Below are 26,028 nucleotides of genomic sequence, written 5' to 3'. Positions count from 1 at the left end.
TGGATTTCTCTCTGCACTGGAACATTCTGTTTTCTCTCTTGTTAACAAATAAACACAAAGTTACACACTAAGAACTCAGAATTGTAATATTGCCATAACACTTAAAAACCATGGGGTTAAATACAAGTGAGGACTTTATAATAGGAAACTTATAATAGTAAGCATTGTGGACCCACTGTAAAGATTATCTCTAACTTATCAAAACTCTGTAAAATTTCTAGGATTTAATCCTTTTAAACTTTTTAATGATCACCTTAATATGTACATCCTTGGCAAAATTATTTTATTCTGTTTATTTTATTTTAAAAGGCTTAAGTTAAGAACTTAAATATTCTGAAGGTGAAATTGTAATTAGTTACATGAAACATAGTGGTACCTAACATCTTAGAGATAAACACCTTCCTTCACAATACAAAAGACATAATTTGCTTTTTATATCATATTATTATCCTATTTGCTGAAGTTACGACTGCATACGCATATTAATAAGAACTTTTACTTGCATTTAATGATATATAACTCATGTATGCCAAGCTTATATAAAAACCATGCATTAAAAAATAAGGAATACAGAGTGTTAACATGTGGGAAGAAAATTTTTTCTCTATTCTGGTGAGCAAAGTAATAATGTCATTGTTTCGCAGAGAGGATAACTGATTATGATCTTGTGTGGGAGTAGCTAAGCAGTGGGTGGCAATTTCTTTGCATACTTACTTTGCTGAAAAGGAAAAAGTTCTTAAGAGGAAAAAACTATATAATCTGCTTTCTTATTCAGTGTACTGGGAAGTGTGTTGCATAATTTGGAAAAGAATTTCATGGAAAATGATGGAGGAAATGAGTAGGCAAAGAAAAAATTTTTCATCTTTAAGATAAAGTAATGGAAAATAATTCCTACTGCTGACTATTTTATTACAATGGCTTACCTTTTAAGAATGATGATTTTCTTCAAATAAAGAAAAATGGACATGTAATTCATCCACAGATAGTAAAACTATATAGAAATGTTTAATCCAATGCAGTAGTTCGATACTTATGCAGGATAAAGCTTAATAGTAGATAGCTAGGGGCAAAAAGACCAAAAAATTGAATTGTCTTTTCCTTCAAGTAGCTTGCATTCTGCTGGGTGGATGATGGGTATACCACATGCACTTAGAGTACTCAAATATTCAAATACATGTAGGATCTCATGAAAAAATCCATCCAATATTTAGCATGTCACACCATATCTACCTACCTTGATATACATGAACATATGTAAGAAAATAAACAAATCAGTTTTAATATGAAGAAAATGTGAAGATGAGAAAGGTCCTCTGTAGGAAACACCTGAGTTCTCTCTTAAAAGAAATAGTTAAACTTTGTGCCATAAACTTCTCAAGTTGTGTTTTAGAATTTGGAATTGCAGATAAAGGAACATTTATAAGTAATATTGATATACTTTTTACTCACTCAGCATACATAGTATGGTAAGTATAATATTGACAAGATAAACAAATGTCTGTTATACATGTGTTACTAAAATTGTTCATTATTCTTAATACTGGTCTGGGCTTGAATTCAAGAAGAACTCAAAAATATTACTTGCTCTTTCTGAAGGGAAATTGTACATAAATGAGTCTCTTGATTCTCATGGTTCTCATGCTGCCAATTTAACTAGTTAGGATGCTATGATGCTTTATGGCAAGAAATAGTATACTGTTATAAACACTTTATAATAATACATAGTACCATATAATAATATACAAGCAAAAGTAGCTTGGTGACTATTTAATTTAGGATTCTATGAAATAAAAGAGAGAAAGATAGCTGATGACAGAAGGGACAACTTGTGCATAAGCATGGAGGATGACTTGGTACAGAGAATAGCTCAATGTCCAGTTTAGCTGGAATTGAAGATATATAAAGGTAACATGAGATAATATGGGATAAAACTACCCAGATAGGTTGTAGCTAAATTTTAAAGCACTTTAAAAAGCTAAGATGAAGATTCTGTATAAAATGCTAGAGTAAACTATTGAAGTTAACCATGTGTTTGTGCACATGTGCATGTGCATGCACATATATGCATGTGTATGTGTGTGTGCTATGTATATGTGTTAGAACAAGAAAAGAATGGTCAAGATTGATATTTTGACAATTGTGTAGTGGATGGATGAGTAAAGAAAAGACAAAGATTACTAAAATAATATTACTCATGGAGAAAGGAGTATATAATTTAAAACTTGCAACAAAAGTTTCAAGGAGTAACATTCAAAGCATTAAAGTAAAGCTTGTTGAAATTTTGGAAGAATTGTTTTATCACCAAATGGAAAAGAGTTGCCAACAATAAATATATAAGTATAAAAGAAAATTACTAAGAGAAAGCAGAACTGTAATTGAAATTCTAACAATGTTTCCAAAGATCACATAATCAAATGTGCTGTCTTACTTTGGGACAGAGGTATGTGAACTCCATTATCAGATGAAGTATCTTGGTAGAATGTTTTTGCTTAACTTTTTCATTGTTACAAGGTTGGATTCTTTTAATAAAGGAAGGGAGCTGAGTTTTTTTCAAAGATGAGCTCAAGATGGTCCCATAATTTCATCGGTATAGGAAACTTCTTTCAGTGTTAACAGAAGTTAGCACCTTTCTGCAACATAATCTTTGAGGATTTCCTGAGACATGAAGAGGTTAAAGGTTTGCCTAAGGTCACACATTCAGTGTGTGTCATTAAATTAGAATTTGAACCTAGGACTTCCTGACTCTAAGACTATCCTTACTATACAAAGAAGCATTACTAAAGATGATATGAGAGTAATTAAATGAATTTTCTATGAAATGTAAAAGCCTACCCAAGTTATTGAAGATATATGTTTTTTTTTCTGGAATAATTCAAGGATGTCCCTAGTTATAAATTCAAAAGAATTTCTGTTTGAATTGTGTTGTGTTAAAAAAAAGACATCTCTGGATAATAAAAGGGTACCTCTCTTTATATAAAATTATTATATATGTAAAAAACTTTAAGCCAAATTTCTTTATAATACTCTTATTTCCCTATCAAATTTCTTTATAGAAATTGTAGTTCTACAAAAAAAAATTGGCATCTAAAAATAAAATTATACTTAAGAATGCAAAATCTCATTTGTTAGAAATATTTTAATATACTATTAGTAATAAATAATTAATATGTACAATGGATGGAGAACTGGCTTTAAAGACAGGAAGATCTGAATATAAGCCCTATCTGTGACCAGTATTAGCTGTTTGACCCAGGACAAGTTAATTCCCTAAGATTCTTTAGTGAAGAAAATTTCCTTCTATGAGAACTGTCAGTGTCAATGATACCACAGGTCCAGTCCTTAAAAAGGATGTTTCAAGAATATCAGAAAATGTAATTCCTGAGCATGAGTTATTTTAATTTTGCCATCCAATTTAAAGTTCAAATTAAAATAAAACTTTTAATTGAAACACAATGTCATAGATTTAAAGTCAGGCTTCTATTATTCCCCCTATATTTTGAAAAGTTACCATGAAATATGGTTACTGAAACCATGCTCCTTACTTTTTAATTTTAGATGAATTTTCCTTCATATCCATCTCCTCTCACCATATGATTTAGTGCATTTAATCTGAGATAACATAATATAAGATAACGTCACATGGGTAGAAAACTGGTGTAAAATAAGGTAAATAATCTCTGAATTAAAACTTGAAGGACTCAAAGTACTTGGATATTTCCCTCCTTTAATTCACAAACTATTATTGTGTCAACTTTGTGGCAAACAGCTCAGCAGCATTTCAATTAATTATAATTTCATAGCCTTTCAATTGAGTTTAAATTACTTACAGCCATCCCTGAAAAGGGCTGTTACTATATGTATTCAGTTCAATTCAATAAACATTTATCCAGCACTTATTATGTTCCAGGCATTATGATAAGCACTGTATATGTTTTGTCACTGTATGAAAATTCCTTATTTTGGGATGGACTTGAATAGTTAATTGAGCAATAATCTTTGTTACAATATATCCTACAAGTGGTTTTGTAAAACTCTATTTGAAAACCTCTAGCGAGAGCAGTTTCTTATCTCCCATATCATCCTGCTTCATTTTTGCACTGTTCTAATTTTAAGAAACTTTTTCTTCATGGGACTGAGCAAAGTAAATATAATCCCTCATTTACATGACAGCTGCAAATAATTGAGGACAGCTATTACATCCCAGTCTGAGTTTAGTCTACTCAGATATAAGCATCATCCCTTCCCTCCCCACTATTTCCTTCATCTCATCCCTGTACAATTTGATTGTGAAATTCTTCACTGACCTAATTGTCTTTCTCTAAATGTTCCTTAATTCATCCATGCCCTTCCAAAAGTGTGATATCAGAACTGTATGCCATATTCTATGTGGGCTTTGGTCACAAAATATACTTGTCACTGGCAAAATTTTGAAAGCAATAATTTTTGTAGATTAAATGATTGCACCAAAACTTTCCCCACACTTTTTGAGGTGCAATTTTAAAGATTCTCTCCAATTTAAATGCCACAAGACATCACAAAACTTTTAAGTGATATAGAATTTTTAACTCAATATTTGTTTCTTTTCCCCAGGACTGCACAGTATATGAAACAGAGAATAAAATTCTCCATGTGGTAAGTATACTTATAATTCTTCTTTAGATCATATTTCATTTATTATTACAATAAGTAGGTTTAAGACTGCAAACTCTACAAATGACATGTTGCCCCAAAATCAAAGGACAAGATTCATAAATTGTATTTCTTATGATGATAGCTACAAAGGATTAACACATACTGTTATCATTCTACATTGTAACTTGGAGCAAATGCTCTTCCACTGTCACCTAAATTCACTCAAAGTATATTCATTTTTCCTTCTATTTCATTCACCAGCCCCCAGGACTTTTTAAATTACAGAAAGTATATTACAAAGGTCTAATATAAATATCTAATTGACAACAAAAAGAGAATTAAAATACCCAATTTAGATATATAATCTAAAGTTTCCTCTATTACATGTAATGAAAAGTTGTTTGTCAGATTGTATAAATCAAAAGAAGAAAGATGCTCAATGATTCCCTACAATTGTTTTCACTTGAAGAGCTGGGAATAGGTAACATTGACAATTTTCCATTAGCCAAATTCTCTTACTTTGTCCTGATAACATAAATGCTCCCTCCAGTAAGATGATAGGCCAGGCTTATTTTCTTCAATTGTCCATATAAACATAGGTTTCTTATTTTAAGTGCCTTCTAGGTCTTTTTACTTAAGAATTGCCATGAAATAACATTTCAAAACTACATATTTTTCATCTTACTAGATCACAGTAATTTTTCCCACTTTTGTTTGTTTGCTATAAGAGAATTTTATAGTATTTTCACCCTTCTTTACTAAGGTAATTGCAACTATTTGGGAATGGTACTCAGTAGACCCAACATAGCCATAAATGTGCAAAAGTGCACTGCATATAAAGAGATCACCATCTTCATACTTACAGGAATATGTTGGCTCCAACATGAAATTTCAATCTAGTTTTTTTTATCTGTTTTATTTTTCAAATAAAGTGTATAAAATTTTTGCACAATCTCACATATATTTTGTTGTTTGATGCATACCACAATAATTGAAAGCAAGTAAGAGAGGTTGGGAAAGAGAATAAGGAATTCTGATATTAGTACTTCCTTTGACGCTGATTTTCTCAATAGAAAACAAAGGTGGACAATCACTTAAATTTTATTTCTGAATTTTTCTATCCAGAAGATAGAATTAATAATAGTTACTTAGTTCATGTCACTCACAAAACTGAGATAAAGCTGCAAAGCCTCACTAAGATCCAAGGATCTACTAAGGTCATAAGTCTTGACCTGGAACAAAACTTGGAGGCCTTTTAGTCCAACCTCCTCCTTTTGCTATTAAGAAATGGCTGTTAAGAGACTTTGTACAAGATTACACAAGATATGTGCCTTCATGGAATTATTGGGACAAAAAATATAGGAATATTACTTTTATTCATAATTTTTAAAAAATATTTCAATAAACATATCTGCATAATTGAAATTACACAGTATCTAAACACTCTATATGCCACCCTTCTTTCTATAATTATTTCCCCTACTGCTGTCAGAGGGGGTAAAATGCAATTATTATTCCCTACATAAGGCATTTGAGTAGGCCAATTATATTATCTTTGCTTTATTAATACAGAGGGAAGTTAAAGTGGACTTTCATCCCATTCTTTTGCTTGATCATTGTAATTAATCTAGAACTGGATGCTACCGATTCTCAGACATGCTCTTTCAAATCTGAGATCAACTGAAATACATACTATTCTATCATATATGCTACACCTGAATATGATGGATACTTCAACAATCTGTGATTTCACCAATGCAGATCCAGGAGATAGAGTGCATTTGTGATATGACTGAAGGTTCTTGAGATGTTCCTGTAGCTGACAAATTTAACACCTCATAACTACCTGGTTGATAAGCTTCTGATCGAATTTTCTTAGACAGGTCCTTAAAAGATAAATATACAGTACATCCTAGCACACAGTGTGACTAAGTTATATGACAACTAAGTAAACATTATTTTTTAAATGGGTAATAATACTTGTTCTACATTCTTACATTGCTAGTTCTACAATTTATTCATCTTTCCCTTCTTGCAATGCACATTTGATAAAACTAAGTAGTCCCCAAACTCAACATATTATCTCCCCCACCTTCTTATATGTCATTCCCTATGGCAGGAATGATTGTCTCCATTTCTACTTTTTGGAATCCTTATCTTCTTTCAGAGCTGAGCAGGAGGCTAACCTCTCCAAAGAGCTTTCCAAGGTATCCTGAGATTACCTTATCCTAATGGATAAGATGGATAGCTGGAAATGTTGGGGATTAATTTAGAATTGATTACCTCTAAATCTTATAATGTGAATTTAGTATATTAGCAAGACTAAACAAATACACTATCTATTTAATCCAGCTTAGTGTCAGTTAATTTTAGCAAGTTCAGATAATGACATGATTTCATTGTCCATGAATGATCATGTAATAGTCTATTGTAATTCGACTCCTCCTTTGCTGCTTTGGTTTTTAAAGGCTATTTAATGAGGCAAAACAATATTAAAAAGACTTTTATTTTCACAGCACAAATCATTTACAAGACTTAAGAGAATTCTTCTTTACTATGTTATGCTCTTAATTGTAGTTTTGACCCTCTATCCACACACAGGTTTGGGTTCACTGAAGAACTAGAGCAGTGTATTTATTTCAGCAATTTACTTCATTCTCAAAGCATACAGATTTCTGCCTAAACAAACATTGGAAAAGATGCTTTTGTTTCTATTGCTCAATAAAGATTCTGAATGGAGAACTGGGAGAAATAGATAAGACTTTATCCCTCATCAATTCACCAAAGAGCCATTCACATCTCTCTTCTAGTGATATTAGTAATGGAATCTGGCAAGATACTGAAATTCAAAGAAGTTCCAGCTCCTCAAAAATAATTAACTTTAGTCACTCTAATTGTAAAATATTTCATATGATGGGAATATCTGTAGTAGATTAATATATGCAAAATAATGCTAGATATTCAAACATGAACAAAAGAAGCATAAACAACTCATAAAAAGGAAATCTTTGGGAACACAGAAACATATGGTATTTTATTCTGTAGAAAATTTTTATTCTAGCACAGTTTTGTTGTTTTTACACTTTTTTTTGGAATAAACATTTCACTGTCATATGGCAGATTTGAAGGAATCTTTTTCATTTAAGTAGTCCTTGCACACTGCAAGAAACAGAAGAAATGTAAGAATCAATTTCTGTCCTCTTGGAGTTAACAAAATATAATCCTTTTGCAGAAAAAACAAGGCCCATTTTTGTTTCAAAGTGAGAGAGAAAATGAGTACGGTGGTTTAAATTTAATCCAATATGTGAAACAAATATGATTTCCTACAACTTAAATGAATTGATAAATTAAAAATTATACAAAATGGAACATATTTGCACAGTTCAAATTTCTCATTTTCTTATTGTGTTTTTATATATTAATAAAGTAATTGATTTTGCATTATTAATATTCTAAAAATACTCTGAATAGTTTTTTATGCTATTTCCATTCAGTATTTTAATTATTTTATTAATATCAATCCTGATAATGATAACTTTGTTGTCCTTTTTTAATTTAGAAAACAAAGAAGATTGAAGTTTGTGTATTTGGCTTAGAATGAAATATGAATACTTGGAACATTTAATATTTTAATTGATAAGTACCATATTATGAAAGTCCATTACTCATTCTGATTAATGTACAAAGATGAAAAACTTCATCCATCTTGTATCTTTGACCTAGTAATTTCAGTGGTCAATGAGTTATATTCTGGCTAGATCAGAGATGGAGATGGGAAAGAAGATTTAGAGAAAATAATTTTTTCCTCAAAAAATTTGTTAAAATGAGAAGGAAACTCAAAGATTTAATCCAACTGCTATTTTGGTTAAATCATAAAGCCTATCTATATCATCCCTAATGAGTATGAAGACTTCTACTGCTAAATTTATCATTAACCCCACAGAGGCAGTCCATTAGATTTTTGGACAACTCTAATTGTTAGTTCAAACATTTTTTCCAGTAATTCAATATATGGCTCTCTGTAATTTTTCCCTCCCTAGTCCTATTTCTGCCTCTAGGGCCAAAGAGAACACTTTCTTTTCCCTTGAGAGCCTGTCTATAGCTTAGCATCCTCTAAGGGACATCATGTACTTCATGGGCAAGGCAATGATATCTGGTCTCTTGATTGACTAATCAAGCAAAGTCTTCCTTCTCCTGACTCTTGTGTGCCAGTTGCCTAGCTTGGGGGAAAAAAAAAGATCTGATGCACATTGCCCAGAACTAGGAAGTGACAGTACAGTATTCTCACTCCCACAATTTAGCTGCACTGCATTTTTTGCTGTGCTAATAGTCTTTGTTTGGACAGGTTTCTCCAAATTTGTGTTTGGAAGAAAAAATAATAATAATTAAGATAGAACATTTCAGAAATAAAAGATGCCTTAGATGGAGTCTAAGTCAGTGGTCTCAAATTCAAGTAGAAATGGGCATACTAATTCATATATAAGGGATCCTCCGGGTTGTATATGAATTTAATTTTTAAATGAATTGTTATCTATGTTTTATTATATTTTCATTTATTTTGTTAAGTATTGCCAGTTATAGTTTAATCTGCTTAGGGTTATATTAGGGAGTATTGTACAGTGTATTTGAGACCTCTGATCTAGGTCAGTCGCTATGTGAAGTGTAAATGCTGTGCAACATATCTAACAAGTATTCATACAACCTCCACTGTGACAGAAAATCATCTCCTTAGACAGTCTACACTCCTTTTGGATGGCACTAATTGTTAGTTCATACTGACTAGAAATATATCTCTACAACTTTTATTCAGTTACAGCTGGTTTCACAATTGACGGAAGGGGAACAAGGAAAGGGGGAAATGCTTGTTCATCTTCAACATTACAATATCTCAAATGTTTGCAATCACATTTTCCTTAAACATCCTTATATATCATATTCCCCTATCTTTATGTATCATTATTATATACAAATCTGTTTTTCCCCTCTAGGCATTAGCTCAGTTCTTTCAGCTAATCTTCCAGAGATATTGCTCTCAACTTCCTCAGTATCTTGGGCCTTATTCTCTGGACCAGCAATTCTTAACAGTTTTGTGTGTCATGTACCCTTTTGATAGTATAATGAAGTCTGTGAATTCCCTTCTCAGAATAATTCAATAAATAAATACATAGGATCATAAAAGGAACTGATTATATTGAAATAGTTATACAAATATATAAAAAACCATGAATGATAGATTAAGAAGTTTTGCTCTAAACTAACCCATTTTGTCAGTGTTCTTATCCATTACTGGATAAAAGATTGCAAATGTACTCTATGGAAACTATCATTTCCCTCAGTCTGGAAAATCCATTATTACTTTGATATGAGTACTTATTCCACTGATACAGATTGTAACCTCTTTCTGTATTAGTAGACACACTTTATGAGTCATGATCAAGTTGTGGGTACATTTTTTATTTTTAAATTTTCATTTGGGACCAGTCTTCTACTAATTAACCTCCCCATACCAATAGAAGGCAATATTTAAACAACAGAAGTATAATTTATTGTGGAACTTTTATCTCTTAGTAGGATCTGTCAAAGCCTGCATTCTGTTGTTGTAACTCTTTTGAACCTAAGGTGGCATATTCTGGAATTGAGAAATCAGAGTATATCTTTAGGTGATGGTACATATAATTATATGTACATGAGTTCACTAAAAGTCCCTGCAAGTATCCTGAAGAATTTTGTAAATAGAAGAGAGATTCATGCTCATTCGTAGAATACCACTTTGTTAATAAATCAGGATATATTGATCTTGGAAATGTAGCATAGAAGAATAATGAGCTGGGTTGATTGTGAATTAAATAAAATTGAATTGGTTTATCTTATTAAACTTCAGTTTTAATACCAACCTACTTGATTTTATGAAATCTTTCTGTCTTACTACAAATGGTTTCATGGTGATGTTATAGGTGTATATCTGCAAATCACAGAAAATTATGATCTTGAAAGAATAAAAATTGTCATAGATCTCAAAGAGAATGGAAAGCTGCATGGAACATGTAAGATATTGTCAGCATATTAATAGCAATGAATTCTTGTGTGAACCATTTAATGATCACAACAAAAGATGACAGGTGGATAACCTGAATGCTGCCCTAGTATCCATACCTGTTAAATGTCTTAGAGAAAGATCTCTGGCACCTGTGATGATTAGTTTTTAGGAAATTTGTGGAAAAACATGAATATGAATCATCCAAGATAAGAAGATTTTAACCAGTGGCGTTGTGCACTATGGAGGAAATATCCATGCAGATAAAAGCCGTAAATAATTAAAGTGAGTTAGATATAAGAAGTGACATAAAAGACATTTTAAAAAATATACATGAGCGGAAAAAAATGAAAGTCAGCCATGTAATAAGAATGAAAGGTATGAGATAAACAGGACAAGTAGTATACTGATATTAATCTATCAGTCACTGAACAAGCACTTATTAAGCATCTGGGATATGCCAGGTACTCTGTATTGTGAGAAAGAGCTGCTTTGAGTTGATAGAATGAAGGAACATTGTTTAATTTCAAATGATGCTCATAGAAATTTAAAGTTGAAAGAGATGTCCAGAACTCTCCTAGTTTTTTTTTCTTTTTCTCTAGAAAAACAACTTCATTTCTCATTGGGGTACAATAAAGGTAGAAGCTGTATTGGCTAGCTCAGTCTCTCTAGTATCAATGAGTTGAAAAATGATTTTGAGGTTCGATTATCTCAGATTTTTTGTTGAATTTATTATTAATTAGGAAGAAAGTTTAATCTAAAAGATCTGATTAAAATCTTATTTTTTAAAAAATATATATTTATGCTGCTTTCAGATACTGATAAGACAAACTGCTAATAAAATGTTCCCAATTCAAAATCTTGATTTATCTCAAAGACTTAATTTTAGATTAAATTGAATTTCATTTCTAATCCTGTGTAAGGTGACTAGACATTTTAGGCTTCATTATCACCTAATGCTATATCACTCCAAAAGCTTTGAATTTTAATATTCTATTCCAGACTGGCAACTTGCTGTCCTTCGCCTTCTTCTGCTCCCTCATTCCCAGTGAACTTACTTGATATTTTATATTTATGTCCTCTGATTCACTCAGCTCCTCCACATTCTTTCAATCTCACCCTACATTCTGACTTCATGTGATGCCATACCTGGACTAAGCATCAATGAGATTAATCCTTCTAAAGTCTATTGAGGTTACTATTCTTCTAATTTTATCCTGGGTAAACTCTAGAATCAATTTTGGCTTAAAAAACAAAAACAAAGCCAAAAACATTTTCATGTCTTTGAAGACATAAACCAAGTCATACATGAATATTATCTTGTCCAAACTAAACAAACCCAAGTCCATTTTTTCTTTGATATTTTTCTCTGAAATATCTTTGTTACTCTTCCCTTGAACTACTATTTTCATGGCCTTTTATGACTAAAGTTAGTCATGACTCACTAATGATAATATGACTAAAGTAGATTATAATGGAAGCAATATTTTCAGGCCCTGGTAGTTCATTATATTTTTATGGTGTCTATAATGCCACTATTTTGTTTCACACCAATGGCAATGTATTATCAACTCATGTTCTGCTTACAATTATATACACAGGAATCTTTTAGGTTAACTATGTCAGGAACCTTTTAGGTTAACTATGTCCCCTTCGAGCTTTAAGTCTAATTAGTATCATTCATTAATAGTATAGAGGTAAAGGTTTACACAGCCCAAACTGAATTTATTTTTATCTAAAAGAGGTAGGTGTCACAGTGCTTTTATTCCTTATGTCCCCATATCCTCTCATTCACTATCACTTTAATTTTTTCTTTAAAATCCCATTTTACCTTAGCCTGAGAAGTCATGATGCTTCTCACCTTTAGAATGAACAAGATAAAGAGAGATAACATAAATTAGAAATCATTTTTAAAGCAAAGTTCTTATTATCTGTTAACCAATAATTTTGAGGATAGATAGGTAGTGCTGGACCTGTAGTCAGGAAGACTCCTCTTCCTGAGTTCAAATCAGGCCTCAGATTCTCACTAGTTATGTAACTTTGGACAAGTCACTTTACCCTGTTTGTCTCAGTTTCCTCATTTGTAAAATGAGCCAGAGAAGGAAATGGAAAACCATTACAGTATCTTTTCCAAGAAAACTCCAAATAGAGTCACAGTCAAACACTACTGAAACCACTGAACAAATAATACTAATTAGTATCATATAATGACTGTGAAATATTTAAGCTAAATTGATCACAAAGGAATATTAAAACTGCTCCAATAGTCATCTTCTATCTTTGATCAGTTTCTTAGTCATCTTTAGAAACTACAGTTTGACAATTGATGTTTCCTAGTAAAAGGCCTTATGCCATTCTTCTTTTGAATACCATGTCGGGTTCCAAAACAGCATTCTCCATTTATATTCTTCCTTCAACTTAGATCTCAGTGCATTAATGTGCTAGGATCGAGAGATTACTTTCACCTACAAGGAACCAATAGTCCAGAGGTGCCAACTTACTTGGTTTTACTGTACTTTTCACTGCAAAGTCTTTTCAAAATACCATCATCCCCTTCTAGTCATTCTTGAATTGAAATGCCCTACCTTGACTATAGAATTACCAGTACTAAATCAATAAACAAGCATTTATTAAACACCTACTCTGAGCAAGGCAATATGCTAAATGCTGAAGATACAAAAATGTCAGTACATGAATTGCTGCCCTCAAAGAGCTCAAGTTCTGCAGATGTAAACACGCATACATTTACATAGATGCATATCTATATGTGTATATAAATACACATACATACACATACACGCACACACACATATATATGTTTGTACATCTCTATAAAATATATAAAAAATAAAGACAAAGTAATTTAGCCAGAGGTTAGGAAGGGGGTGGCATTAGCAGCCTGAAGAATATGAATAGTATTTAACCAGAATCTTAAAGCACCTAGAAATCCTAAGAGGTAGAGGTAAAGAAGGAATATAATCTTGGCATGAGTGTAATTCTAGATGTTCTAAGTATTAAGAGGCCCTATTATAATTATACTCTGTGTGTCACCTGAAGAGTATAATCACTTATGTATAATGTAGATTTAGTAGTTTTTAAAATAAAATAAAATTTACCAAAAAATTAGAATTTCTTTAAATTAGTGGGTTTGACTTCAATTTCTACATTACTTTTTTCCTTTTCATTAAAAACCATTTAATTAATGAACCAATCAAATTACATTTATTATTACATATCAATATTATTATTATTTGTTAAGCTCATTTGAAACAGCTTATAAATTTGTTGTAAGGATCAAATTATATATATATATAGAGAGAGAGAGAGAGAGAGAGAGAGAGAGAGAGAGAGAGAGAGTGTATGTGTATGTGTGTATATACATATACATATATATGTGCAAAATACTCTGTAAACCTTCAAATGCTATGTAAATGTAAGCCATCTATTGATTACATGTCATAGGTCCTTAGGGTATGCAATATCACCTTTTCTGTATGTAGAATTTGATAGTATCTGGATGGTCAGCCCCTATCTCTAAAGCTGGATTTATTGAAGAATCAAAAGAGGCTTTTTTATAAGGTGGCTATAAAACAATTACATTAATAACAAAATAGCTATGATTTATATAGAACTTAAGGATGTTAAAGGCACTCTGCGAAGAACTTTACAATTATTATCTCATGTAATCTTACAACTTATTTGTCCATAATATTGTTTATGGGATTGTATGTACATGTGCATTCTTTGTGCATCCATGTAAGTATAAATTACATGTTATACTTCATAGAGAGATACAAACATAGCTATGTTTCTAATTTTAAATAATGTAGTCCCTGGACTAAAGAGTTTCCAGTCTAATAGGATATAAAATAATAAAATAGGTATAAAATAATACTGATACAAACTAGAATGTAATAAAGCTAAAGGAGAGATGCACAAAATTTGATGAATTAAAATGTTTGGAATATGTTTTTTTTGGTACACTCAACATTTTCTTCTTTAGCTTTTCTTATCTATCTAAATAGACATGATTACATGTAAATATCTACATGCCCCCTTCCAAAGTTCATGCATTCACAGGCACCTAATTTATTTTCTGTCATTTCATTCATCAACTATAAAACATCCTCTCAAGAGAATAAACACTTACATAAACAATATAAATGCTATAGTATTTTTCATTATAGCCTTAACTTTTTTCTCTAAATCTCTTTCTCAACAGTCAGGAAATAGTCAAAGATTAGCTTTTTTTTTTAACTTGAACTAGCTAGGAATCTGCCATTATCATTGTGGCGTCATGAGCCTGGATCATTTTTACCCTGACTTGCTTGTCTAGAATGTTTTTAAGTGTTTATTATTTTGCAATCTTAAAAGCAAAAAGAACTCTCTCACCTTCAGACTTAGTGTTCCTGGCTCCATTGTTTTATTTTTTTAAATGTCTTACCTTTCATAATTTTTTTTTTATGTTTCTATCCATGGTCCCTTGTTTTGTTGCCCCTTACTTTCCCAACTTTCATAGTTGGAGGTATAGATACCCATGTCTCTTCCAGGAAGGAAATCTATCTGCATATATACTTTCATCTTTTATTTTGAGACTTCATAATTATTTTATTGGATTCCTCTAATATATTTTAAATGTATTTGTGGAGTCCTTTGACATGGAGAATATTCTTAACTACTTCCTATCCTTTCCTTGCTATTTAGAATCTTACTGGAATCTGCATAAACATATTGACCAATGAGTTTAACATATTCACCAAAATACCTTTACAGAGATATAATTTGCTTATTATCTGACACACATAATTTCCTTTGGTTGTCTTAAAATGAAAGAATAATTTTAGGTACCAAAATGAATTCATTGTGATACTATATTGAGCAAATTCCCTTAATCGGGCTAACAAGATGTGAATAAGGCATAAGTTTAGGTGGGATAAATATGGAAGTCATAGCAGTTGAGTTGGAAGTTGTCACTAGTGAAGGATGGCATGGAAAGAAAGATTGTGAGTTAAAGATTTAATTGATTAAATACAGAAGGGGAGTGAACTGGAGGTTAGTAAACATCTGGGTTTGAGAATATAATTAAATAAAAGTATCAGAGGTGACAGAGAGAGAACTTTAAAATATTAGTGTTTAAAGGGAGCATGCTGATTCATTCTCCTAGTCCTATGTGTTGGGAGTTGTGAGGAAAAGGAGTAGCCAATATTGAAGAAGGTGACAAGGATGTGCTGCCTTCAGAAAAAAAGTCATATTTCAATAAGCACTAGAAAAAGAAATGGTTATAAGAAGAATTATAGGATCTAGTAAAACTGCTTTTTGGGGTAGCAAAAAAATGGAAATAAAATATGGACATATTAATTGGAGAATAGTTGAACAAATGTTATTTGAATTTAATAAATGCTATTACATAACCAAAGGAAAGAAAAGAAAACAACAGCAAATAGGGGGGATTTAGAGATACTAGGAAGACACATTGTACTAATATGGAATGAAGTAAGAAGAGTCAAGAAAACACTGTATACAATATGAAATTTAAAAAATAATAATTTTTAAATTAATTTGAGTAAATTTGGTTTTCAAAAAATATATGTTGAAACATCTCCCTCAATTTGGTACAGATTTGGGGGCAAATCACTTCTACTGTCAACAAGGTTTTTGTTAATCACTTTTTCTTAAAAGTTTTTCATTATTAAAAGAAAGGGTTGCCACAACAGCAACAACAACAACAACAATAGAGTAGATGTTCCCTAGCACAGAATGGAAGAGTGGAGAAGCAGAAAAAATAGGAACTACATATGGGTAGAACTGACCTAAGTAGGGTGAAAGTATAGGCAAATCGTAGATTAAAATCCCATCTCAGATACTTACTAGATTGGTGATTTTGGATCAATCCTTAACTTCTTTTGCCTCAGTTTCATCAAATGTAAAATGGAAATAATAACATCTACTCTTCATGATTGTTAAGGCATTGTGTAACATAGTGTAACACTGTGTAATATAGATTATAGGGCTTTAGTACTCTCTGAGCCAGTATTATGCAATAGCCTCCAAATTTCTACTATTTCTATTTTCACATCTTTTCACTTAGGAAAGTTGAATCACACATTTTAACTTTTGCTCAGTCACACCATATACTACTGTAGATCAAATATAATAGTTATAAAAGTGCTTTGTTTAGTGCCTGTTACAAGATGGATATTATATAAATGTTTCTTTTCTTCCCAACTTCGGCTAAGGCTCAAATCTATTTGAAATATTTTTGTTACTGCCCTGGAATTTTTATTGGAAGAATAGAGAGTTTATAGATAGCTACTTCAAATTATGATAAGTGACATAGGAGTCAACAAAATTCTTTTTGATCTAGTCTTTTTAGAGGGAAAAATGTTAATTGCTGTACAACAGAACTTAAAACAATTATTTATATGATGAATTGCATCCCATTCCAGCATTCATCCATCATAGTTAAAACCTACTATTAACACACTGTGGTCCATCCTATTCATTTAAATCTAAATATATGATTGCAAAGTCTCTATGAAATATATGAATATGTTACTGTCTTTTTTGCTATTTTGATATGCCTTAATTTGCCTAAAACCAAAATGTTATTGCAGTATTAATTTGAAATTAATCCTCCAAATTGATTAGACTACATGGAAGAATAACTATAGATTAAAGATTAATTCTAACTAGCTTGGTAAAATTCCATGGGTATTTACATATAAATATTTCAGAAAATTCTGTTCATGTAATTTTTAAATTAACTGTCAGAAATTGGTTCTCTTATTTTGGATTTTGGATATTTTGGTATATTTTCCAAATTGGTGATCTTCCCTCTGACTTCAAGAAATCTATCTTGGGTAAATTAGAGTACTGTAAAGTGTGACTGAGAAAAAAATAAAATGTGTAATTCAACTTTCTTAAGGGAAAAGATATAAAAACAGAAATAGTAGAAATCTGGGGGCTATTGCATGATACTGGCTCAAAGGGTAATAAATATCCACAACCTATGTTACATAGTGTTACATGCCTCAAGCAAATATATCATTATTGTTATTATTATTTCTTACTATTTTTATCCTTGGATAAAACTCCTGGTCATTGTAGTTATCAAGGGGAATGAGAGGATTTGTAAATTTTACTAGTTAAATTGGCATTGAGTTTTAAGACCAATAAATTTATTTTGCATGTATTATTAAAAAAAAAAAAAGCCTTATTAGACAGGATACTTAGAATACAACATTTTGACTGCCCTCTAAGTAGAGGAAAGGTTAACTAGCTGAGGAGTTGAGTTTATCTTGTGAAACTGCCAATGGTATTTTTTTATGTTGTTTTATGGTTTTATGTTTATATGTATTATGTCACCATATAGTGACATAATGTGCACTTCGTTCTCCCCGCATAACTTTATGAAGAAACAATATGACTTCAAAAGGTAATGAAGGATGGGTATATATCATGTGCTATCTTTTCTTGTTGCTTGTTTCTCTTGAAAAAAAAAAAATCAACCAGGTAGGCAATTATATGATATGCTTTATCTTTATTTGGAATATTTATCCTAATCTGTCTTTTTGCTTTCAGTGTAAAACTCTTTCTGGAGTCTGTGACCACATTATCTCCCTTTCATCTGATCCCCTGGTTTCACAGTCTGCCCACTTGGAAGTAATCCAGCTAGCAAACATCAAGCCAAGTGAAGGGCTGGTAAGAAGTACGCAGTTTATTTAAAAAAAAAAAATGTCCTCCTTGAGCAATTAGCTAATACTTTTGGTAAAAAGTCTTCAGTATGGATTTCTATCAGTTATAAGAGAAACAGATTAAGAATAGTGGAGTTGAGATAACAGGAGTCTGACATGACATTCTCTGAAGATGAAAGGGAAGAGAGATTGACTTGATGATATTTAGATTTTCCCAATTTAAATCATTGAAGCCAGGCATTATGTTGAGTGCTGGGAAAATGTTTAGAAGAGGGGAGAGAAAGTTTGGACGAAAATTGGCTTTTGCATATTGTTCTAACACCAAAAGGACTCCTGAATTAAGGCAAATGGACCTTTATAAATAAATACAATAATGGTAGTAGTCCATATAAGTATGTGTTTGTTTTATTTTTAACCTGTGCAATCTACTTCATGAAATTAAACTAATCACTTAATACTTTTTTTGGGCAGGTAGTCAAGTGGTGATTTCTAAGGCAACTAATACTTAGTCAGCTACTTCAACAATTACCTGAAAAAGAATGTCAAGTATAATGCAGATAACAACAGGATAACTAGCCTCTGTCTGAATACTCTGAATGAGAGAGAAAAGTACAAGGTCCCAAGGCAGCCTAATATATTTTTAAATAGATCTAGCTTTAAGAATCTCCTTACATTAAGCTGAAATTTGCTTCTTTACAACTTTTACAAGTTCTTATCCTAGGCACAAAGACCTATTTTTGAAATATTTAGATACCATAATTGTTTTATTTTATAATCTAGTAGATTTTATTTTATACATTTAAAAACATAATTTTGAAGAGTAGTCTAGCAGAGTTGAAGAAGTAAACTTCAGCAGTCTGCTATAAGGATTAATACATAAAACACATAAAAGCATAAGATTTCAGGATTAGGCTAGCGGTAAGACAACCATTTGATTGACATGTGTTTGTTTGGGCTATTCCTAGACACCTGAGAATTGGATAAAGAATAATGGAAGCAGAAAATAAGTTCACCATACTAGGCAGAAATGAAAAAGAAAACTTTTAAGATAGAGAAAAAAGAGAAATTAGGGTCTTGATCTTCTGTGCAAGGATAAGAAGAATTATCAGATTCACATCAGTCCTAGAAACAGAACCATTTAAAGGGATTTTCTGATACAACAAGCAATGCTATTGGCCTCTTTCTCTAAAGTGGATAAGCAAGTCTCTATATGTGTTGTAGTAGATTCTCCACTCATGATTAATTGTCATACTTGAAAGTCACAGTAGTGGCATATACTAACAGAAGGTGAACAAGAGGAAGGGAAGGAGACATACAGACAGACAGACACAGAGAGATGGGGAGGGAGACAGAAACAAAGACAGAGAGAGAGATATTGAAAAAGACAGAGAGATGAGAGAAAACAGAAGAAATGAGAAGAAAGGAGGAAAAAGAAAGAAAGGAAGAAGAAAGGAAGGGAATAAGGAAAGAAGGAAGGGAGGGAGGAAAGGAAGAAGCAAAGGAGGGAAGGAAGAAGGAAATAAGGGAGGAAGGAAGGAAGGGAGGAAGGAAGGGAGGAAGGGAGGAATTCAAATAAGTCAGTTTTGTTTATTAACAGATTTAATAGTTTGACAAGGAGGAGTGGAATTGAAGTATCCAATTAAAACAAGATATTTTGATTCTCTGAATATGAATTGATTTGTATTATTTCTGTCTCCCATTTATACTGGAAAGCTGTCTAGGATGAAACTATTTAGCTAGACTTGAGTCTTAAAATAAAAAGTTTTTAATATTTTCATTTTGCTCCTAAAATATGATATTTAACTTCAAGGTCAATTTCATACACTATTATAAAAAAAAATCCTCTGACAAAAAGCAAATTTTAACTCTCTAATATGATCAGATTGCTCTTTGTTTATTACAGGTATTGGTTTCTGAAGGTTCAAAATCATAAAATAATTATATTTAATGTAAAAATGAAGAATAATTGACCAATTTACACCTGATGTCTTTATTAGGTGAGACCATATCTTAACTACATCAATAAGATATGTAAACTAGCTTTGAACAAGAACTAGAAACCTCTAGTTATGATAGAAAGTTTGTTTAGGTTGGTTAAGGGCCTTGGTTATGCTCTGATGAACTTGTATCAAAATAGCAAAGTAATTTATAATCAGAAGAAGAAAGGAAGGTCTGAAGAATACAAGAGCAAAAACTGAACTGGAAAAAAAATCAGCAACACATTGACAACAGGCAACAAAGAGAAATTGTGGCAAAGAATATGGAGATTAAGGAGTGTCATCAATCCCATAGACACTTGCAGCAAAAGATTCAGATTGAAGCAACCAGTTATTGTTACATTTTCAAGAACTGAAAAGAGTTTTTAAAAAAAAAAGTCTTTTCTCACTCCCAACTTACCCTCGGTTCTTATTCATCAATCAACATCGTAACATACTCTGCTAACTTCTTCACCTAAATGTTTCCAGGAACCTGTATTTTTCCTCAACCACAAATATTTCACAGGTTACCTAGGAATAAATATAAAATTAGACTAAGACAGAGAACTCTTTGCCTAAATGTTAGGAATTTTCACCAATTGGGGCTGAACAATTATTGTTGTAATCCTAAATTTTCAAGTAATAGAAACTCCCTCAAATAGCAGAGCAAGGAATTATATAGACCTGAGAAACCATCATATTATCCCAAATCTTAAAATAAACTAATTGTTATAACACAGAATATTAGTGATTCCATCTCCAGAGAAAAAAGAGGGAGGGAGAAAGGCCAAGTTACTCTCCCAGATGCAGCCTCACTGTCCTACTCTGGTGAAAAGGAGAAAAGAGAAGAGAGTAAACATTTATTTATATAGCACCTACTATATTCCAAGCACTGTGTTAGAAATTTTTTATAAATATTATGTCATTTGATGCTCACAACAACCCTGTGAGGAATATATTATTTCTATCCCCATTTAACAGCTAAAGAAACTGAGACATATATACTTTCAAGTTTGGAAATTATATTTATATATGTCTATGTGTGTTTTATTTGGTTTTTTTTTTTCAGAATAGATAAATACATAGCTTTTCTGAAAAATTGTATCCAGAACATTTCCTTTATGCCAATTTTAAGTATTCTTGAAGATTATCATTTCTAAGTAATTGAAAGCATAATCAGTTTATTCAGGTAGGAATCTTAAAACATATTTCTTCAAGAAGAAATTAATTTTAAGTAATAGAATCTTCATGGAGAGAGAAAAACTATTCTTTCTTTTTCTAATAAAACTTTAATAACCCTGATAATTAAAATAATTTAAAATGAGAATATTTAATTAAAATGTGAAAAGAAGCAAATCTTGAGTTCCTTCTTTTCTCATTTTAAATGTTAATAACTTCAATACATTTTTTAAAGATTCATTATCAGCTATACTTTTTAAATTTCATCTTTCCTAACAAGATCCTCACAAATTTAATGTTTTGTAAAGTCCCTTGGACTCTTTTTTCCAAAGTTGTTTTTACTATGCATTGTAATTTCATTTCAAAATGAAGCTTATTCAAATGTCCTCATCCATTTTATTTGAGTGGAATTTTACCTTCTGTCTTGTACTAGAAAAAATTATACATTAATAGTTATTTGTCTAAATAGTTCCTTCTTTTTTTGTTTGTTCAGTCATTTTTCAGTTGTGTCTGACTCTTCATGAATCCATTTGGAATTGACAAAAACCATCCTCTTATAGGCAATCTTTAATGACTTACTCTATCTAATAGCCTTCAAATAACATCTAAATTCTATTTAGAAATCAGTACAAAGAAGCTGTGCTTGAAATCTTGAGATTTTTGCAATAGCTTCATAAGCATGTCTTCTGTTCTCAATAGCCTTTGAGAATCTAAGATTCTCTTAATGTTATGATCATGCACTGGAATAGCACTTTTTTGGACATTTACCAGAAATTATAAGTGAAATTTATTGTGCTAAGATACAAGAGAGAAAGGGAAAGGTCAATAAATATAAATGGCATTGAGGAGTCTCTGATGTACCCATTTACCTTTATTATTCAGGCATCACTAAGGAGAAGCTAATGTGTTCTTATAAGATTCTATTCCAGTTTCCAAGTACAGTGAGTTGATACAGGACTAGATTTTAGGCTCTCCCATTGTCATTTATTTTTTTCAAAGAATGGGACTATCTTTGTAAATAACAGATAGTTGTCTCATCTTATGAGGTACTTATCTTTCTTCCCACAAAAATATCACATTTACACTGCTGGTTTTTAAAAGACAAGAGAAAACCCATATGGTGATGATTTTCCAATTCTACCATGAAAAAAATGTCATTTATAACAAATGAATCAAGTCAAATAGTTACCTCTGCTAGTATAGAATCTTTTCTTATTTGTCCTAGTGAACTCTAGAAACCAAAGTATTCAGATATAGGGCTCCCTCGTCATTTTAATGATAGCAGTGTAGACTTAAGAAGGCATGTGATAAGTTTGATTTCATTACTGGATTTTTTCCCATATGTAAAATTATGTTTTCCATGTAAATTTTCTAAATACTTTAAAATTGGTTTCTCATGGTGTCTTTTTCTTAGGGCATGTACATTAAATCAACATATGATGGCCTCCATGTAATTACTGGAACCACCGAAAATGTAAGTATTGTAAAATTTGTCTGGAACCATAAACAATTTTTTCCTCTTCTATCCTTAAATAAATTACTGTGAACTAGAGTCTGCTTTTAAATAATGGAAGAGATTAAGAGGCAAACAAAAGGGTTTATTGAATTGGTGTTGCTTTCAGATTTAGCTATTTTCCTAATTTAAATGTTTTATTTAAATCAAAGATTATAGAATATAATATATAATATAATGTATTATTATATGTAAGTAATATAACAAATAATATAGTATATAATATAGTACATATATATTATGGTATGATATAAAGTATTATAGATTACTGTGACTTAGAAAATAATGATAACAATTCATCACTGTTAATTCTATAAAATGTATTAATATTGTGATAAGACATTTGTATAGAAAAAATATCAGGTAATTCAAACATCCAAATATAAACTCAAGAAAACATTGTGCAATACATAGTAGAAATGAATTAGTAACTAGAGGTCAAATAGAAATTTCAAAGGGTAGACTTTATTAAAAACCTTTATTGTCTTCTTTATCACTTAAAGTAAAACAATATTGATAGGGTGATGCAATCACTATAGTATATTTTCATTTTTTTTTCTTTTTTAAGGAAGAACTGTCTTTTAAAATTAAGTTCTTATTTTTTAAGACATATATAATAAAATTTCTAATTAATAGCTTTCCTCAACATTTTCCCAAAATTTGTTTTCTGAGGTTATGGTCTTATTAAGATCCTATTTATTATATTATTTTTTCATGTTGTATGTATTTTTCATATATAATTTTTCAAATATTTCCATTTCTTATTATTTGTACCATATATAATATGATTTTATAGCAATTCGATTACTGTTTTTAATATGCAGTTTTAAGTTTGTATCACTAATTGAGAGGTTTCATGAAAGGAAAGTTGAATATTTTGGTTTTTAAAGCAATTTGTACAAAATACCATCCTTCTAATCAAACACAAACTTTTTCAAATTCAGGAAGATGCTTTCTATGATAGCTCTGCACTGCCTCCTCTGTTATTTTCTGTAATGTTACCCAGATATGAATCTTAACTAAGGTGTTCTCTCCACCATTAAAACCACCACTACACCAGTTTCTGGGGTCAGAGTTGGCTTTTGATATTATAACTAAGGCTATAATTTACACACCTTCTAGGTGACCACCTTCTAGGGGAAACTACTTTGCAATAAGCGATATGAGTTTTTCAAGATCTAAATCCTTTAGCTAAAGTCTTACAACCAAATAAATAGCTTATGGAGAATTTCATGATATTTATGATGAAATAAAATTATTTTCTTTGGACATGCTTGCCACACCATTGAAACAATAGATAAATATAGACTTCTATGGAATATCTCATACTAAAATGTATTTTAAAGAAGTATTAACTTTTTAAATTGTAGCACTCACCCAATTTGCTACACATGCGCGCGGGCACACACACACACACACACACACACATACCTCATGAAGACATATTAAGCGAATTCAAGGATCATTAATCATTTTGTGTCATGGACCCATTTGGCAGTTTGGTGAAGTCTATGAAGCTCTTAGGGTAATTCATTTTAAATGAATAAAATAAAATGTGTAAGATTACCAAGGAAGCAACTATATTGAAAGCTATTCAACCATTTTAAAAGATCCCAGATTAAGAACTACTGAGTTTATCAAACACAGAAAAAAAAAGTCTGAGTACTATATCTTGAAAGGTTATAAGCAGCCTTCTTTTAGTCAGTTCTGAGATTTCCCCTTATGATATAATGAAACTCGGGCAGGTGTATACTGTTGAGATTGTGCATTCTGCCAGGGTATTAGAATTAGCACTTGATTTTCAAATAGTAATGATGTATGTATATGCAGTGAACCTCTTGCTATGAAGATACTCTCCCCAGCTAAACAGATTGGTAGTTCTTTGAAAACTCACAGTTGTGAAAAATTGACTGAAGCCCTAAAGGGCTGGATCATATACCATGGTAATATAACCAGTCTATGTCAAAAGCAAAATCTGAACCTAGCTTCCCTTGACATTGAGATCACTTACTTATTAGCTAAGTTACATTGTTTCTTTAATGAAAAATATGAAGTAGTTACATAATTTCAGTATTGCCCAATGAATAATGCCACAACACTGTTTTTTGCAAGTGTTTGATAATGGCATATACACATTTTCTTGTACGAATTAAAGCATTTAAAGAACTTGAAATCAAATTTAAAAAAAAAAACACTTTTTAAATATCAGTTACCTAGTTTTTATCCCACAGTTATGGAGAAGAATAGAACCTTATAATTTAATCTCATTCCACATAGCCTATAAGATTATGAAGTTTATGTAAACAATTTATTTTCCAGAGCAGGGTTCCACAAAACTTGCTGGGGACAACTGCATCTTATCCCAGTAATTTCTGACTACATTTTAACAATTTCTTCAGTTGTAAATGAAAGCAACAATTATATACTATAAATTTCACCAGACTACCAAAGGGGCATATTATGGGAAACAAAATAAGAATCTCATTCTGGAGATTTGTAGATATTACCTTCTTTTTCTTGCCCCATCTAAGAATAGAGAGAAAAGTTTGATGAATGCAGTTAAAATGTTATTTTAATTTGTTTTGGTTTAGTTTGCTAATGTATTAGAACATTAAATATATGTGAAATAATATTTCTTATAATTAGACAGTTAAAGAGAAAATGTTACATATTACAAAGTTTTGAGCTCATCTCAAGGTAGGAACCTAAGCCTGCCTCTTCATTTTTAAATTTATTTTCTCTAGTTTTTCAGTACTGGTATTATTGATTTGCTGAAGTTCATTTGAATTATTTATGCTAAATAATAAAGATAAAATCATATAAAACACAATGTTTTAAAATATATTTATGTTGCAGTGAAGAGTTGGAAGGTTGAATGTATAAGGTTTGTAAACATTAATACTGATTATCATTTTTCTACTATAAAGAAACACTGAGAATCTTATTTATATTTGATTTTAAAAATACTGATGCCTAATTTAGCTTTTTTTTGCTTCCTGT

The 26,028-nt window shown here is 31.1% G+C and overlaps 1 protein-coding gene across 8 annotated transcripts in view; it reads left to right on the top strand.

Moving 5' to 3' along the window:
• CNKSR2 (connector enhancer of kinase suppressor of Ras 2) overlaps window positions 1-26,028 on the top strand; it is a 310,360-nt gene that overhangs the window by 125,226 nt on the left and 159,106 nt on the right. For all 8 annotated transcript variants that reach the window (XM_051985120.1, XM_051985117.1, XM_051985122.1 and 5 more), the window contains exons 5-7: window positions 4,591-4,632; window positions 18,248-18,367; window positions 22,930-22,989. In XM_051985120.1, the coding sequence (XP_051841080.1) occupies window positions 4,591-4,632; window positions 18,248-18,367; window positions 22,930-22,989 (222 nt within the window). The remainder of the gene's footprint in view (window positions 1-4,590; window positions 4,633-18,247; window positions 18,368-22,929; window positions 22,990-26,028) is intronic.

Source organism: Antechinus flavipes, chromosome 3, assembly GCF_016432865.1.
Source record: "Antechinus flavipes isolate AdamAnt ecotype Samford, QLD, Australia chromosome 3, AdamAnt_v2, whole genome shotgun sequence".
NCBI lineage: Eukaryota > Metazoa > Chordata > Mammalia > Dasyuromorphia > Dasyuridae > Antechinus > Antechinus flavipes.
This window is presented reverse-complemented; position numbering and strand designations above follow the sequence as displayed.